Source organism: Phalaenopsis equestris, unplaced genomic scaffold, assembly GCF_001263595.1.
Source record: "Phalaenopsis equestris unplaced genomic scaffold, ASM126359v1 Scaffold198732, whole genome shotgun sequence".
NCBI lineage: Eukaryota > Viridiplantae > Streptophyta > Magnoliopsida > Asparagales > Orchidaceae > Phalaenopsis > Phalaenopsis equestris.
Window position 1 is genome coordinate 72,387 of NW_018218641.1, and position 18,160 is coordinate 90,546.

General features: G+C 34.1%; 1 protein-coding gene across 1 annotated transcript in view; it reads left to right on the forward strand.

Moving 5' to 3' along the window:
* Nucleotides 1-18,160, forward strand: part of LOC110035642 (mediator of RNA polymerase II transcription subunit 23) — a 171,109-nt gene that overhangs the window by 34,948 nt on the left and 118,001 nt on the right. The window contains exon 8 of the mRNA XM_020739908.1: nt 14,014-14,291. Coding sequence (XP_020595567.1) covers nt 14,014-14,291 — 278 coding nt within the window. The remainder of the gene's footprint in view (nt 1-14,013; nt 14,292-18,160) is intronic.

The window sequence follows — 18,160 nt, forward strand, 5'->3', positions numbered from 1 at the left end:
CTTGGCAGGTTTCTTTGGTTTTACAGCAAGCCTGGTTGTGTCTCCTTGCTTTTGGTTTTTGCTTTCTGCTCTGTTTCTGTTCCTGTTCTCGCGGCTTCCGCTGGCTGCTACTGTTTTTGGATCTCTTTGGTCTACGCTCCAGAGTCTCAAAGGTTTTTTGTTTGCTCGTGGGAGTTCTTTTGGAGAATTATTACTCAACTGAAGACATGTTTTGTACATCCTTTTTCTCTTTACATGTTTAGTAATACAGAATACAGGACCACAGGTTTACTTATTTTTGGGTTTTTTTTCTTTCGTTTTGGGTATACTTGTATTTTAGGATATTTCTTTTTGTGTACGTTGTACTGTAGGGAGAGGAACCCCTAGGGGTGTGCTGCAAATGTATTTTTTTGCTTTTATAGACGGGGATCCTCCCCCCTCCAATTTTTGTACATTTTTTTTTAATTAATGCGTAGGGAGCCACCGTTGATATATATATATGTATGTATATGTATGTATGTATATATATATATATATATGTATGTATATATATGTAGTCTCCCCTTATAAGAATTTTTTTCTCGAAATTTAAGATTATAATAAGAGCAAACACACCTTAATTGAATAGATGTGGATATTTTTCTTGCATTTTTTATGCTCTATTTTAGGTGGTATCTTTTTTTGAGCCATACTTCCATAAGATTTTTATAAATATAATTTTTTTATTACGGAACCCCTTAACATCATATTCTAGTATCTTCTTTGGTTCTTCTATATTTGTCAAATTAGACCGTATATCAACTGAATCTATAATAACTCTTCTCGATTCATCAACGATATACTTCCAAAGTGTAGATATATGAAATAGATTGTGTACTCCCTATATGTGTGCTGTTAGAACCCATCTATAAGGCACTTTTTTAATCATTTTATCAAATTTTATATGGCCTCAAATATTATGGACTTAATTTTTCGATCCTCTTAAAGCATTGTACTCTTCATTTGATTGACCTTAACAATACAAACTCTTTAACATCAAATAGCACTAGTCGGTGTCTTACAACTTAGTATTTTCATTGTTTATATTGAGCATTTTTAATCTATTTATGATTAATCAGATCTTTCCAGTAGCATCTTCCATTAGATCTACACCAATAATTTTTTTTCAGTTTTGGCCCATTACAATAGAGTTTTGCATTTCCTTCTATAAAGAGCTTCATATCAAGTCATTTCAATACTGACTTGGAAATTGTTTTTATATGCAAATTCTATTAAAAATAAATTTGATTCCTACCTTCCACTAAAATCAAGAATTTGTAATCGGAATAACTCCTTCAAAGTTTGAATTCTCTTTTAGTGAATATCTATATGAGGATGAAATACAGTACTAAAAGTCAACATTGTGCCAAAAACCTCATTAATTTTCTTCTATAATATGAATGTAAAATTTTCATTTTTATCTAAAACTATGAGTTTTGATATCCCGTGTAATCATACAATCTCATCCATATATAGTTTTCATAATTTTTCATTATATGTCTTTCTAGTTGACAAACAAAATGCACAATTTTAGTCAATCTTTTTTTATAATGACTCTTGTACCCTTATTTTGATCTACGCAACTCAATCATAAAATCTGGCTATCTCCTCCCATTTCCGCTTTAATATTGTCCATGATTATAACTGACCACCCGACCTTTGATGTTTTGCTTTAACTAGCTAACACCTAAGATATTTGGCCACAAATTCCGACTTTTTCAATTCTGCTCACCAAGGTATTTTCTTGAGCTCTTAATACATTTCATTGCTTTTTAAATGTATTGTATAACCAGATAAATGTGTTTTTTATAGAATTTTTTTCCTCAAATTTTCTACTTCTGGAACATCAATTTTACCTTTGTATTTCAATAGTTTATGTTTGTGACCCAGTATACTGCCTGCTCTTTCGTGACTTGAGATTTTTTAAGTAGTAACATTTTTTACCGGCAAATCTTGTATTATGACTTTTAGAGTGAATGATCAACTGATTTAAATGAACATGATATTCATCATTATAATTTATTACTGATAATTTTATTATGTCAATATCTTTAAACAACCATTCTTGTTGGGTAACTAACCAATTTGCATTGCGGAAAGATTTTTTATTGAGCGCATCTACAATGATATTTGTTACTCTTGGATAATATTGCATTTCCAATTTATAAATCATAATAAATTTTAACCATCCTTTCTATCTCGGATTTAATTCTTTTAGAGTGAATATATATATTTCTAGCTCAGATGATCTATGAAATTTCACATCTGACTTCCTATTTGTGATGTGTCCATATTTTTTTGTGCCAACGTCACTGTTGTATTTCCATGATGCATGAGAACATATCTCAAAATGATGCATTAAAATAGATTTGAAATTCATCTGAGCTTGAGTGGTCAGCATTGGTGTAGTAATCAAGCAAGTTTTCAACTTCTGGAATTTATCACAACTATTTTTTCATTTCAAATTTTACTATATTTGTATCAATTTAGAGAATGACAGAAATTTTAGAAATAATTAATAAATATTTTATATTAATTTTCAGAGCGTAAAAAATTTCTGACTTCTGTAATTATAGTCGGTCTTGACCATTCTACAATTATCTTTATTTTCTTTTGATCTATTGATATACTGTTTTCACTTATTACATGCTTTGAAATGTGATACTTCTTTAGCCAAAATTCACATTTAAAAAAATTGCATATAATTTATTTTCTGTAAAACATGCAAAACTGTATGAAGATGATCTGATGACTACTTTCATTTGTTGAATAAACCAAAATATCATCTATGAATACTATTACAAATATATCTAAAAATGAAGCATTTGTCAATCCAAATGGTACCAACTTAAATTCATAATATTCATACCTAATTCTGAAAGCTGCCTTTGATATATCTGCTTATTTAATCTTTAACTGATGATAATGTGACCTTGGATCAATTTTTTTAAATATAGAAGCCCCTTTTAATTGATCGAAATGATTATCAATTCTCAGAAGTGGATATTTATTCTTAATAGTGAACTTTTTTAATTCTCTGTAATTAATACACATTTTAAAACCCATTTTTCTCTTTGCAAACAATACTGGAGCTGCCCAATGTAAGATATTAGGCCTAATAATTCATTCCTGTAAAAACCCTTTTAATTGATTTTTTTTTTCTATATTTTGTGTTTTTTTGAGTGTCAATCTATATAGTGCTTTGTATATTAGTTTCAAATCTGATAATAGATCAATAGTGAAATCTATCTCCTATAGTAGTGGTAGTTTATATAAATCATCTTGAAAATTTTTATGATATTCTTTCACCACTACAATTTTATCCTAGTATTTCACATTTTTTTTTATCTCTCACTTGAATAAGTAAATCTTGATTGCAATGTTTGATAACTTGAAAGCTTAAATAGAATTTATTATCATAGATTTAAACCGTTTTTCAACATCAAATTTGATACATGTCTTTGTAGTTTGATTGAACTCGACTATATTCTTATTAAAATTTATAAATATTAAATTGCCAGGCAGTCAATCAGTATCTAAAATTGCATTAAATTCAATCAAACACAATACGATTAGTTGTGCCTCAAATTCCTCTAAAAAAATATTCAATTTTACTTTACACGTATAACTAATAGTCATTTAACTTTCATTTGATAATTTAACTGATAAAAAGATAAGAACTTTTGAAGTATTCAAACCCGTCAATTCAACAAAACTCTAGACAATGAAGAAGTGAGATGATCCCATATCAAATAATATTTGTATTGATTTAGTCTGAAAGGTTATACTATGTAAAATAAAATAAATATGTATTGCAGTATCAAGAATGAATTATTTTGCCTAACATTAAGCCCACTGTATTTTAAGATGAGAGGACAAATACTCGATTGCATACTAAAATTTCCAATCAATAATTTTTTTTTGAATGTAAAATATACCTATGATAATAACCTCATGCAAATTCTTAGCTTGTTGTAATAATGCATATACCCTGAGTTAAACATTTTGCTCTTTGACTCTAACTTTGATGATTTGGATTCAACTATTTTTGTTTGCCAAAACTTCTTTGCTAGTGTACACTAACATTGGTTTCTGCTGGAGTTTTCTATCCAAGTTTAGGGTAATTCCTTGCTATATGTCCTTACTGATGATGCTAGAAATAAGTATTGGATCCAGAGGGACATTTGCCCTTGTGAAACTTTTCATGTTTTTCACTTCTTAACATCATTATGACCTATAAAATTATTGGATCTGACCTTCTTAGTATTGGAATACTTTGATTGAGAGAGTTGTTTAGTTTGAGAAATTTGTGAACCTTTAAATCCCTCTAAATCTTTTCTCTTCTGAAAAACTCTTTTCTGAATAGCTTGCAAATCCAACTCAATCATTCCATCTCTCTCCACCAATACAGAATAGTCATCAATGCCATGATGAATTAAGGGCTGTTTGCTTATATATTTTAATGCAAATAAAACTTTTAACCTTTTTTCTTTGTATTTGGAATGTGTTTTGATACATACATCAAAAGCATAATAGACTTAACTTCATTTTGGATGATTGAGCTATCACACTGCATCAGTCTAATGTACTTGTTCTACATTTGTATTCTGACTTAAAGGGATGCAAACCAATCTGTAAGTACCTTTACCAAATCTTATCACTTCACCAAATGCCTAATTGACCACCAATTTTCTCCTGTAACTGCCCTTGTTATGGTCATTCTGCTTCACCCTAGAGAGCAAATGTGACAAATGTGACTCATCTCTCTTGTGGATATGACATACCATTAATGATTTTCTCTACCCTCATCATTCAGATTTCAACTTTAATTGACTCTCTTGTTCTAAAAAAAAAGGCGGTCTCATACCCTAACATAGCTTTAAGTATCTAAAATTGCTTTAAATTCAATCAAACACAATACGATTAGTTGTGCCTCAAATTCCTCTAAAAATATTCAATTTTACTTTACACGTATAACTAATAGTCATTTAACTTTTAGTTGACAATTTAACTGATAAAAAGATACGAACTTTTGAAGTATTCAAACCCATCAATTCAACAAAACTCTCGGCAATGAAGGAGTGAGATGATCCCATGTCAAATAATATTTGTATTGATTTAGTCTAAAAGGTTATAATATGTAAAATAAAATAAATATGTATTGCATTATCAAGAATGAATTATTTAGTCTAACATTAAGCCCACTGTATTTTAAGATGAGAGGAAAAATACTCGATTGCATACTAAAATTTCCAATCAATAATTTTTTTTTGAATGTAAAATATACCTATGATAATAACCTCATGCAAATTCTTAGCTTGTTGTAATAATGCATATACCCTGAGTTAAACATTTTGCTCTTTGACTCTAACTTTGATGATTTGGATTCAACTATTTTTGTTTGCCAAAACTTCTTTGCTAGTGTACACTAACATTGGTTTCTGCTGGAGTTTTCTATCCAAGTTTAGGGTAATTCCTTGCTATATGTCCTTACTGATGATGCTAGAAATAAGTATTGGATCCAGAGGGACATTTGCCCTTGTGAAACTTTTCATGTTTTTCACTTCTTAACATCATTATGACCTATAAAATTATTGGATCTGACCTTCTTAGTATTGGAATACTTTGATTGAGAGAGTTGTTTAGTTTGAGAAATTTGTGAACCTTTAAATCCCTCTAAATCTTTTCTCTTCTGAAAAACTCTTTTCTGAATAGCTTGCAAATCCAACTCAATCATTCCATCTCTCTCCACCAATACAGAATAGTCGAACTCTTTTCTGAATAGCCTGCAAATCCAACTCAATCGATCCATCTCTCTCCACCAATACAGAATAATTATCAATGCAATGACGAATTAAGGGCTATTTGCTTATATCTTTTAATGCAAATAAAACTTTTAACCTTTTTTCTTTTTATTTGGAATGTGTTTTGATACATACATCAAAAGCATAGTAGACTCAACTTCATTTTGGATGATTGAGCTATCACACTGCATCAGTCTAATGTACTTGTTCTACATTTGTATTCTGACTTAAAGGGATGCAAACCAATCTGTAAGTACCTTTACCAAATCTTATCACTTCACCAAATGCCTAATTGACCACCAATTTTCTCCTGTAACTCCCTTGTTATCGTCTCTCTGCTTCACCCTAGAAAGCAAATGTGACAAATGTGACTCTTCATTCTCGTGGATATGACATACGATTAATGATTTTCTCTACCCTCATGATTCAGTTTTCAGCTTTAATTGACTCTCTTGTTCTATTAAAAAAAAAGGCGGTTTCATATCCTAACATAGCTTTAAGTATTTATCCAAAAACATTCCTTTACCATCATTGGCTTGTGACAGAGAATTTCTAATTGGCGGGTCATAACAGACATCATTTGAGTAAATACATCAGTATCAACAGTAACATTCTATGATAATCCAACTCCTTTTATAGTCTCTTATCTGACTTCCTTTCTTGATCATTCATAGATTTGAAATGAATACAAAATAATTTTATTAGACTCTTAAAAATTTTGATATGTTCTGTTTATAAGTTTATTCAATCAACCTAATGCACATTTTTATCGTGATTAATACCTATTTATTTCTAATACTATTTTTGTCATGACCCCACTTGAGAGTTTGTAATTTCCAAGGCAGGAACAAACAGTAGAATTATCTTGTCTCATTAATCTGAAATTTATATTAATCCATAAAAATAATCATCAAAACATTAAAGATTCACTAAACTATAAGGTTGTACAACACTCAAACACTTTAATATGCCCAGTTTGTAGCAATACTAATAAAGAAAAGAAATTAAACACATAAACAATACTCTTTGATACCTATTTTCACTATTTCATCTTGTTGTGCTAACATACTAGTGCTTATCTAACCATTTAAAACTTAACATGCTGTTTAAAGCTTCTTCACAAAACTCCTTAGCTATCCTAGCTCCTTTGCACTGCGTCAATGAATTTTGTTCCTTGTTTTTGAACCTTACCTGAACAGACAACTAGTTTCTCTCGTGATCTCCTCCACTTGGCTTTTCCCCATTGGCTCCTTCGTGATAGCCTCCACTATCTAGCCTGCACAAACAACAAGCTTTACTTCTTCCATCACGTCCTGCCAAGAAACTACCCGAGCACACCAACTTTAACCATTCCATGTGGCAGCTCCCACTTTGCGCAGTTCTTTGACCATGTCATCTCATCAACCGGTTTGCGCCACCTCAGCACCACTTGTTTGTGCCAATTCTTAGTGCCAAGAACTACCTCATTCAAACCAACCCAAACGCCTATGAATACCCTCACCATTCGTCTTTTTGGGTTTGTTGAAACTTTGATTGAGTATTTCTAATTGACAGCTCATAACTAACATCATCTTCATAAATGCATAAATAGCTGCAGTAACATTTTGCGATAATCCAACTCTTTTTTATATTCTTTTATCTAACTTCCTTTCCTAATTATTCATAGATCTAAAATAAATACAAATATTCTAATTAGAGTCTTAGAAATTTTTAGTATACTCAATTTACAAGTTTATTTAAGCAATCTAATGCATATTTTGATGATGATTAAAACCTAATTTATTCTAATATTACTTTTGTCTTGACCCGACTCGAGAATTTGAAATTTTCACGACGGGAACGATCAGTAGTATCATAGTGTCATATTAATTTGGCATTTATAATAATCCATAAATAATAATCATCAAAACATTAAAGATTCACTAAACCACAAGGGGTTTTAGACAACATTCAAACTCCTAAATATGTTCAATTTATAACAGTACTAATAAAGAAAAGAAATTAAACACAAACAATATTGTCTTTATTTCATCTTTTTGTTTAGACACAACATCTCCTATCAACCATTTAACTCAAAGGAGAAAGTCTGTTAGCAGTTAAACAACACAACTTGTACGCTGTTAAAAAATGGTGATTAAACATTAGAATTTTATTTTATTAAAACTTTCTAATAATTGCACGTTTTTTAAATATAATATTTTTTACAATTTTAATTACATTTTATTTTAAGAAGTCATATCAGGAGTTCCATCTAAAATACTGTAATAGTTAAGCTATATGCATTTTTATTTCATTGTCCAAATCTTTTTCATTTTCATTTTCATGCATGGGTGCAATAGTGTCTCCAACAAGTATCATAAGAAGGTGAATCAAGTGATTGACTTAAATATTTTCCTCATTATCTTTTAAAAGGATGCCATCAGAAACCTTAAAAAAGTTAAATGCAAGAAAGATGGGGCCATTTAAAATTTGCAGCGTATTAGTCTACTTATGAGTTAAAAATTCTATAAATTTTGTGATATTAATTTATTTTTGATGTTTCTTATTTTATTTTATTTTATGAACTTCTTTGGATCTATCTCTATTTCTATGTCCTTGTGAATTTGTACCCAATGCTTGGTCAAATAAGGCTCCGTTTAAGAATGAGGCAGATCTCCCGTTCTGTTGTAGATGTAGAGGACAAAACCCTCCACGCTTATGTGGTATATCACCGTCTCCATGAGATGCATCGACCTTAAAGTTATTTTTTCTCCATTTTTAGAACGCGAGTTATCCACGGCTTCGGCCTTGCCGTCCCAACGTTCCGCTGTTTCAAAAATAGAAATGTCCAAATTCGCTACACGAGCTGTTCAGATGATTTTCCTGATGATATTCCTTCTTTTTTGCTAATCAATTTTGCCTTTATTGCTCTTTTCCTGGTTCACCCTTGCCAACATTTGTCTCCCAAATTTATCCTTCGATTCTCTCTTTATTGTTGTGCCTGCGATTTTCTTGTTGATACGCCCCTATTTGGGTAAGTTCGCAGATCCTTTGTAGCTGATTGCTGTGAGCTCCATTTTTTGCTCTTTATCTAATCTACGTTGTTTTTCTTGGGAAAACTAATATAGTTTGTCCTCTTGCCATCCAACTAATTTTGGTAAGTTTGGAATCGTCTCCTTTTAAATGCTCTATTGCTTATAAAAACCAAAGGTCCAAATTACTCGATCTCCTGCTTTCCTTGCTCCGCCTCTTGTCTTTTGTGCTTCTTGGTTTCCCACTCATTTAGCATCCTGCCAATTTTGGTTAACTGATAGTGCATATAAACCGAACTTCTTGCCCCAAAATGAGTCAATCGTCCATTTTTTTGTCAAAGGGTTGAGGTAAAAGAACCATTCCCTTCGCATTCTACTCCTCTTCATGTTGCATTTTTTCTTTTCTTCTTTATTTTCCTTACACATTTAATTTGTGTTAGTTACAAAGGTGCTAAGATCGTTTTTTTTACCAATTTCATTATCATATTATCTTGCTCATGCTTAGTATGAGGACCTACATAAATTTTTTCTTATATTTCAACATTTCATTAATATGATTTCACTTTCAACTAGGATTTCTTATTGAAACACTTTATTTCTTTTTAGAATCACTCATGCTTCGAATCAATAAAGAATTATGTTAGTGTGGTGTTTTAATAAATATTACTACTAATTTCTAATGCTTGTTTGGAGAATGCAAATTGTCATGCATTCATATAGCTATGAGTGCAAAATCCAATAAGAATTTATATTGTAAATTTGAAAAACATCAAGAAGGTTTATGATTCATGTTGATGACAGTAATGACCAATTGATTAAGTTCTATCTTATATGAGTCCATCTTATAAATAATTTCGTAACTATAGAACTATGCGTCTGTATTGTTAACGTCTTTATCTTCTATTTTCATAGATATAATTGATGGGTAAGCCGAACAAGAGCTACTTAACGAGTCAAACTCGAGCTATGTGCGAACAACTAGCTTTTTTTACAGTCTTAATGATGAGACTGTATACCTTTTTGATCACAATACAATGAGTGTAGAAAATATTGTGGCGAAGCCACAGAGAACCACGAGCATCTCGTCTTAATCCGGAGGGAGATAATACATCTCATCCAATTCTTCAACTCTATTCGTCGCTAAACTCCTCCACTGCGCCTGACACGGTGAAAGAAAACTTCACTCATTGGGAAGCTGGAGGCGATGTTCCTAAATCTGTTGCATCTGAAGCATTTTCTGGATGAGACAATAGTAGACGTGCAACTCTTTTTAGGCTTCTTTTCACTGGGGGTGGTTATCTCCTTCTTTGAATCAATTTTCTCAACTTTCGAAGGCATGCTCCTGCTAATGTCTCTATCCGAGGTGGCTGCCCGCTGGTGGTGGTTGCCTGTTCTGTTTCTGCTGCCTTATCACTTTCAACACTAAGGTCTGGACATCTCCAAATGACCAATAGGGATGCAACTGTACCACGTTGCTGATAGCGGGCTTCAGGCCCCATATAACGGGCTATGGTGTGTTCCTTTGACTCGACTAAATAAAACTTCGTCTGCAGCTAATTAAACTGCATCTTGAACTCCACCACTAAGTCTTTCTGCTGCAAGTTATGGAGCCTCAGAAACATATTTAGACGGTAATAAAGAGGTAGGTATTATCTTTGCATCGTCTTCCGCATTTTCTCTCACTTGTTAATTTTGTCATTGCCTTCTGTCTCACTCTTCCTTGTAAGTTTTTCCACCATAAGCGTCGTGGTTTTTCTTCTTCATCACCGAAATCCTCCTTATGGTAGGGGTGGAAATTCTCGTCTCTTTAGCCCCTTTGGCTTTCCCGGTCACGATCGAGAGTAATTTTTCTGGATTTCATCATGCATGTCCGCCAGCTTTCATTGAAGTCGACAATATCTCTGTGGCATGACTAGGGTTTAGGGTTGCGATGTGAAAGAGAGTGTATAAGACTCATTGAAGGTGTTGAATAATTAATTTGGGATTGCTGATTTTTAAATCAGCTAGCGGAAATTGGAGTAAAGTCAAAATTTGTCTTTGGTATGATAGTAGGAGAGAAAATTTTGGTGGAGGGGATAAGGCGGATGCTAGGAAACTCTAGGATAAGACTACAGTTAGGCTGACTCTGATACCAAATGATATCAGAGTTAACACAAAGCACAATGAGAATGCAAATATCATTGCTAAAATTCAATAGGGTTACAAATAAAGACACTTGACAATAGGAAAAGTAACAACACAAATATAAAAGACACTCTAAGATGAGGAGGAAGGTGGTGACCACTAGCTGGACGGTAGGTGGGTGGTGGATTAGAGGCTCCTGGACGGAACAAGTGGAGTAGGAAACTAGAGATGGGTGGTCACGGGATAGCCCCAGGAAGGTCGGGCTTGCTGGTTTGGGGGTTGCTGCAGGGAAGCAGGAAGGCTGGTAGGGTGGAGTTATGACAGGGAGGAGGGTTGGTAGAGGGGTTATGGGGGGAGATTGCAGCAGGTGGTCATGAGGGAGGGGCTGCAGCAGATTTATCCTGAGGGGGGATGGCAGCAATAGTTAAGCAGGATGGCAGCGAAGATTGCGGAAAGGATAACTATCTCCGCAGGAACAATTTACAAACGGAGCGCCACTCGAATCCTTGGAGAAGATAACTACTTCAAACGAGTTATAGCCGAAGCACCTTATCGCCTTCGGATATAGCTCTAGACGGGGAAAACAGCCAACGACGACAAGCTGGACAGAATTCTCAAGCTAAACTAAACCGTTAACATCAAACAACATATTTATAATAACTTGGATAGGAAGGGGGTGCGGCAGCCCTTGTCCTAAGAAGCACCGACCGTTCCAGCCTCCCTGCTGGACCGATACATGCTGGCTGCTGCTGCACCGGCTGGTTCAGCCCAAGCAAGCCCTACATCATGTTAGTTCTCATAACCAAGTTTTTGTCTGTTTTGGATCTTAACTAGTGGTGCACATCTCTATTCGTTAGCATGTCAGTTTTTGTTAAGAGTTTCTATGATGAAATAGCACGTTTCTTAGGATATAAAATGAGCTGACTAAGGGCATTTAACATAGGACTTTTGATGACTATAAAGAGCAAAGCCTTAGGCATGTAAATAAACCTTTTGATCAATAAAATTTTGAATTTTCTTTTCAAACTAGTAAATATCTACTGGATGTGTGATTCCTTGGACCGCAGTGCAAGTGCAATAAGCAAGTTCTTGGAGAAGTTGTTTCCTTCTTTCGATATGAGGCCTTAAGTTTCTTCGCTTAGGTTATTTATTTCCTTATTTTATTTCTTAATTTTTATTTTGTTAATGCAAGTGTCTTAATTTTAATTTTGCCGCAATCATACTTTTAAATTTTAATAAATTCATTTACTGGTTCATTTTTCATGGTTCAAATCTCTTGACGATTCTTTCAAATTTAATGAATTGTTGTATTTTTCTGGTTTAATCTCACATAAGTTATTTTATGCATAAAAAAAAAAAAAATTGTTCATAAAATTGTTTTTATTTTTTGTCTTGTGAATCATAATTTTGGGACTAACATAGCCCTATGCAAAGCGTCCTGAGGACATTTTGATACTTTTTTCAATTTTAATTACTTATTTTATAGAAGTTGCAAAACAATGATAAATCAGTCTTACAAGACCAGTTTATATTAGTTCTCCTTCAATCAAGGTAATTGTTATCAAGCTAAGCCGTTCCCAACCAAATAAAAAAGCCATTGAATCAATTTCTGAAAGTTCTATTTTTGTTTAAAATATGTTTTCCTTTGTTTTATGTTCTTCATTTTTATATCTATTTGAAGTAAAATCTTATTTGAGGTAGTTTACTCGGTTGAGCCAGAAAGAAGAAATAAAATATCAATATATTACCTAGTATGGATGGTTGGCGGACAAATCATTTTTGTATTGGTTTGGCCGCGTTAACTTATGCCATGTTGGAATAATTCTCTCTTGCTTTTTCATCAATCATTCTACTAATTAGATATTTGAATAACTTTAATGAATTTTACATATCTATCACCTAAAGTTTGTTATTTACATTTATAACACCTTATATTAAAACCTATGCATGAGAAGGTGTATTTTATTTTTAAAAGATAAGCATCTTAGTGATAGTGGTGTTTATGATGTGATGTCGAAAATTTGAGTGTTTATTTATGTAATTTGGAAGTTTAGGTGTTAGATATGTAAATATATAAGAATTGTGTGGTTTATATGTAAATGCCCCAATTAAATAGTTGTTGAGGATAGAATGAAATGGAGATATAGAGTTTCAGATGAAAAGAGAAGAACAATAGCGAAAGTTTATGCATGGAACCAAACTAAAGATTTATCTGGAAGATTAATCTATACGTCCACTTCTTTTGATTTGTAGTGCATTTTCTCGCACGATTATAATCAAATCAAAATAAGGCTTATTATTTGACTGATTTTTTATTATTTACTTTTTTTTTTTTTCTATTGGCTTCTTATTTGACTGTTCCTTACATTTGAAATTATACAAGTTATTCAAGAAGGGCTTCTAATGGTTGAATAGAATTTCATAGTATTTTCCTTCTTTGAAATTTAAGTACCTACCATATATTTTCTTTGTATAGACATATCTAATACCTCAAGTGTGATATTTACATTTATACACTTTGATGTCATGAACCTATATGTGAAAAGAGTAGTTTGGTATTTTTTATTTGAAATTAAAGATTGGAGTGTCATGTATGTAAATATGAAAATATGTAAGTACATGAGAATTATGGTATGTATGTAAATGCCCCTTTCTTTCTTTAATCCATGTAAGTTTATGCTTTGGAGAATACATTATCTTGATATGTTCTTGTTTTACCCATCTTTGAAATCTAGATGTTTTTTTAATATTATAAGATTTACATACATACCACTCAATTCCTATGTATTTACATATCTAACACATACTTCAATTTTTACAAACATATCACATATGAAAAGTTGTATTTTACATTTTAAAAGTTAAAATGGTGGCATTTTTTATGTGATATGAAATATTTGGGTGATATAAATCTAGAAAAAGCAAAGTTTGGGTGTTAGATATGTAAATATATAGGGATTGGGTGGTATGTATGTAAATTCCCCTTGAGCATTTGATTGTCATTGAAGTTTGCTTACTGGTTATTCTTGTTTTTTATTCGTTCTGTCTGCTTCTAGGAGAACGCATGATGGATTTTATGAACATGGATGACCGATCGATGGGTATGTTTTGGGTTCTGTCATACACCATGGTTCAGCCAACTTATGAGGCTGTGATGACCTGGCTTACTTCTTCCGACGTAACTGAAATTCTTCAAGGAACTGTACAGTCTAATGATAGAATGATGATGATGCGGGAAACTTGTCCTCTTTCTATGCCACTTCTTTCTGGTTTATCTATATACTTATGCTGGAAACTATCGCACCAACTTGAAGAAGGAATATTTCTCGGACAGGTACTTTTGGAATGATGTTCTGTTCTTGTCAGTATCTCCTTAAATAAAGGGGCACTTGCATTTTATGCTGCGCAATTCCTATGTATTTACATATCTAACACCCAAACTTCATTTTTTGCGTTAATATGACCCAAATCATTCTTATCACATCAAAAATACCATGATCTTAACTTTTTAAGAAGTGAAGTACACCTTTTTATGCATAGCTAAAATGATGTGCTTGTAAAATGTATGTTTGGTGTTAGATAGATATAAATACATAGAACTTGAGTAGTATGTATGTAAATCTTCTTTAAATAAATTAATGAGTACTATTTTTTTTTAATGGATACTCATAATATAGCCTAAAATATTATTAAAATGAGGCAAAGTTAAATGAACACAATAAACACATTTGAACATAAATTAATCGAAAATCCAATGACCATAATTGCACTGCATCATATGCTTTCACAAATTTGGAGTTATTTGAATGCCAATTTTGTTAACACTTTTCTCATATGATTCTTTCTTTGGATAATTGAGATGGTTAATTTTATTGGTTTGTTTTAACTTTTAAGCATACATGCTAGTTCAACAACAGCAACAACATAATAGAAAGAACCAAAATCTCATGCCCTTCCATTGGTATCATAATTATTACTATTTAAGAATGTTATAATGAAATATGTCCATCTTAACCTTAACTTTGACACTTAGCCCTGCCATTGGTATCATAATTATCACTTTTTAAGAATGTAATAATGAAATATGTCTATCTTTACTTTAACTTTGACACTTACCTCTACCCTCGGGAGCCTAGATTGTGGGACTAGATGTCAAACTAGCATAATTAAGTTGATTCATTGAGGCTTGTTATTTTGTGTGAATGGGAATAAGAATAAAATAGAAATGCATGCAAGAATTGTAGTTTTTTTATAGGTTTTAACACAAGATACTTCAAGGCATAAACTTTTTGTACCTTCAAGTTCCATTATTATTGTAAGAAGATTGCCTTTTTATTTTAAAAAATGGGTGCTAAAACCCAAAGGGTAAAATCAAGACACACAATTAAGGTTGATTACAAGGAAGAAGAAAGTACCAGATGACGCAGGGCTTGGGGGCTGACCCGGTCCCAACCGGTTAAGTCGGAGAGTGTTTGGTTCAGCAGGATGCCGGACCTGCTTTCATTAGGTGGGAATTATTCCCCCTTCTTGTTTTCGTTTCCCCTCATCAACCTTCTATTTATATGTTGTTTCTCTGTTTTAGGGTTATGTTTTGTGAGTTTGATTTCAGGTTTCTGTTAAGGACTGCCATTGGTGTCCTTTTTTCCCTTTTGAGGGCTACATCCGAGGATGAGTGGTGCTCCTGTTGTATCTCGCTTCGAGGTGTTGTTTATCCTCAACTATTCCATCCTTTACAACCTCCCCTCTGCTATCGCCATCGCTGTACCTTGTTGTCGACCGCTTGAAATCGCTGTCACTCAGTTTCCATGTAGCCCGTCTATCTGACTCCAGCCCTCCTCGCTTCTGCCCTGCTGTAATTCCCCTGCCCATTTCCTTCTTCTGTTTTTGATTATTGCGGACCCTCTACCTGCCTTCATCTGCAACCCCATTGTTCCTTTAGGTATTACCTCATGCACATCCATCATCCTACCATACAACAACCGGTTGCTGCCGCCTCTCACGCACCGTTTTCTGCTTCCAGCCGCCCCTTTCCTGGCCTTTACTTGTCGTTATTGCCACTTGCACTCTGCTCCACCAGCCTCTCTCGTGGCCGCTTCCTCCACCTCCTTTCAACTGCCTCCAACCTCCCAGAATTACTGCCAGCTTTTCTAACCTACCAGATAGCCACCACACACTTTTCTCACTTCCACCCTTCCTGCTCTCACAACCAACTTCCATTCGACCCTACCTGGTGTCCAGCCGCTGGCCACCACCCTCGTCCTCCCCCTAGGGTGTACGTTATGTTGTTATTTTTCTATCGGTAAGAGTCTCTGCTTGTAACGCTTTTGAATTTCAACAATAATATTTACTTTTCTATTGTGGTTTTGGTTAACACCGGTACCATTTGGTATCTAATCCTAATCCTATGCTAGGGTTTCCTAGCATCTGTCCCTTCTCAAGCCACCCCTACAAAAATTTTTTTCTTTCCTATTCCTAACCATTGCCAAAACTTTGAACTAACCTTCAATTCCTCTTGCTGAATTTCAAAATCAGCAACCGTAAATTAAATTTGTAGCCCTCTCTCACCTCCCAACTCTATACTCTAGCCATGCCACCATTGAAATACATGCCCGAGCCTTCCCAAAAGGAGATACGACTAGAGATCCGCAGACTTGGGCAGTGAATTACAGCCATGGAAAATGAAATCCAATGGGAAACTACCCTCGCTGTGTTCCGAAAAGTCGAATGTGGGAACGAGAAGATATGAAGATGAAGCGGGAAACATAATGTCGATACTTTCCGACTTACTATCGTCTAAAGTTTTAGAATGGCTTCAGAATTGGAGAGAACACTGCACAGAGTGACCCCCACATCCTACAGACAGATTTCAATCTCCGGATCTTACAATTCGAATACACCCAGGAAAGCACCCTAAACGACCCTGTCAGAGGAAGAGATGATTCTGAGTGGAGAAAAGGTAAAATCAATCCGCACCCCTAAATCATTCACAGTCAGAAAGTGTTACAACTGTCATGGATTTGGGTCCGTTGGCTCAGAATGCACAACCAGGGGAGTGATTTGTTTCGTTAAGCATGGCGTTGTTGAAAAATTGGACTATGACACAGTTGATCCTAGAGATGATGATGACTTCAGAGAGAATTCCAAACTTTCAACCAACGAGGAAGAGAAGTTATTGATTCCAGTTGACCCCAGGAGAGATTCCAATTGACCCCAGGAGAGATTCCAGTTGAGGTAACAATAGCGTTGTTCTAGAATGTAGTAACTTTAATGTAAAAGGCGTTCATGCAGGGCATGAGATTGTGATTCCTCAAGCTATCATTAGACAGAAGTTCATGGGAACATCAACAGGATTGACTTTGGATGTTCAAAATGACCATGACCTTGAGGAGCCAATACTAGAAACGGGTCAGTTTCAGATAACATAATTTAAGTACTTTTAGATATATAGCCCGCCTCCTGAATTGCGCCTACAAAAGGAGGCCCAACCTGTCAAATATGAAAAGATTTTGAATTACTTCTGGAAGACAATCGTAAGTTATTTGGGGATTAAAATTGGTTCAACAATGTACCTTCCAACAGAAGATTACACGGGATGGATGAATCGCAATATATGAGAATTACTCCAGGATCCTTGGGAGAATGAATATTCTACCGTGTGATCCAGGTCCTTCTCAAGAAGAAGAAAAGTCCTCTCATAAGTGGTTACATGTCAGGATGACCCTACCTGGTAGCGATGTCGTTCCAGAGTTTACCCCCTCTGATAGCCTTGTTTATCAGATATAACTAGCCGAGTATGAGGAGTGGGAGAAGCATATTATATATTTACTTGCTCAAAATTTGGTTTGGGAGAACCTACGTAATTGTGTACTTTCGACTCAGGTTGTGCCAAAAGAAGACAGATACCTATTCTATCAAAATGTTATTTGGAATGACACCGCCTACAAAATTGACTTACCGGGTGCTTACAACATGACTGCCCTGACTACTAGGAGACAAAAAGCTTCGACTAATGAGGTTGAATCTCTCCCAATCCCGGGAGACTGATACGAGGCTTGGGGGTTGTCCCGGTCCGACCAGTTCTGCCGGAGAGATTTCGGTCCCGCATGTGGTTGAAGCTGCCCACTCTCTCTCTTTTCATTAGTCAGGAATTATTCCTCCGTTTCTGTTTTCATTTCGCTCTATCCATCTTCTATTTATATGTTA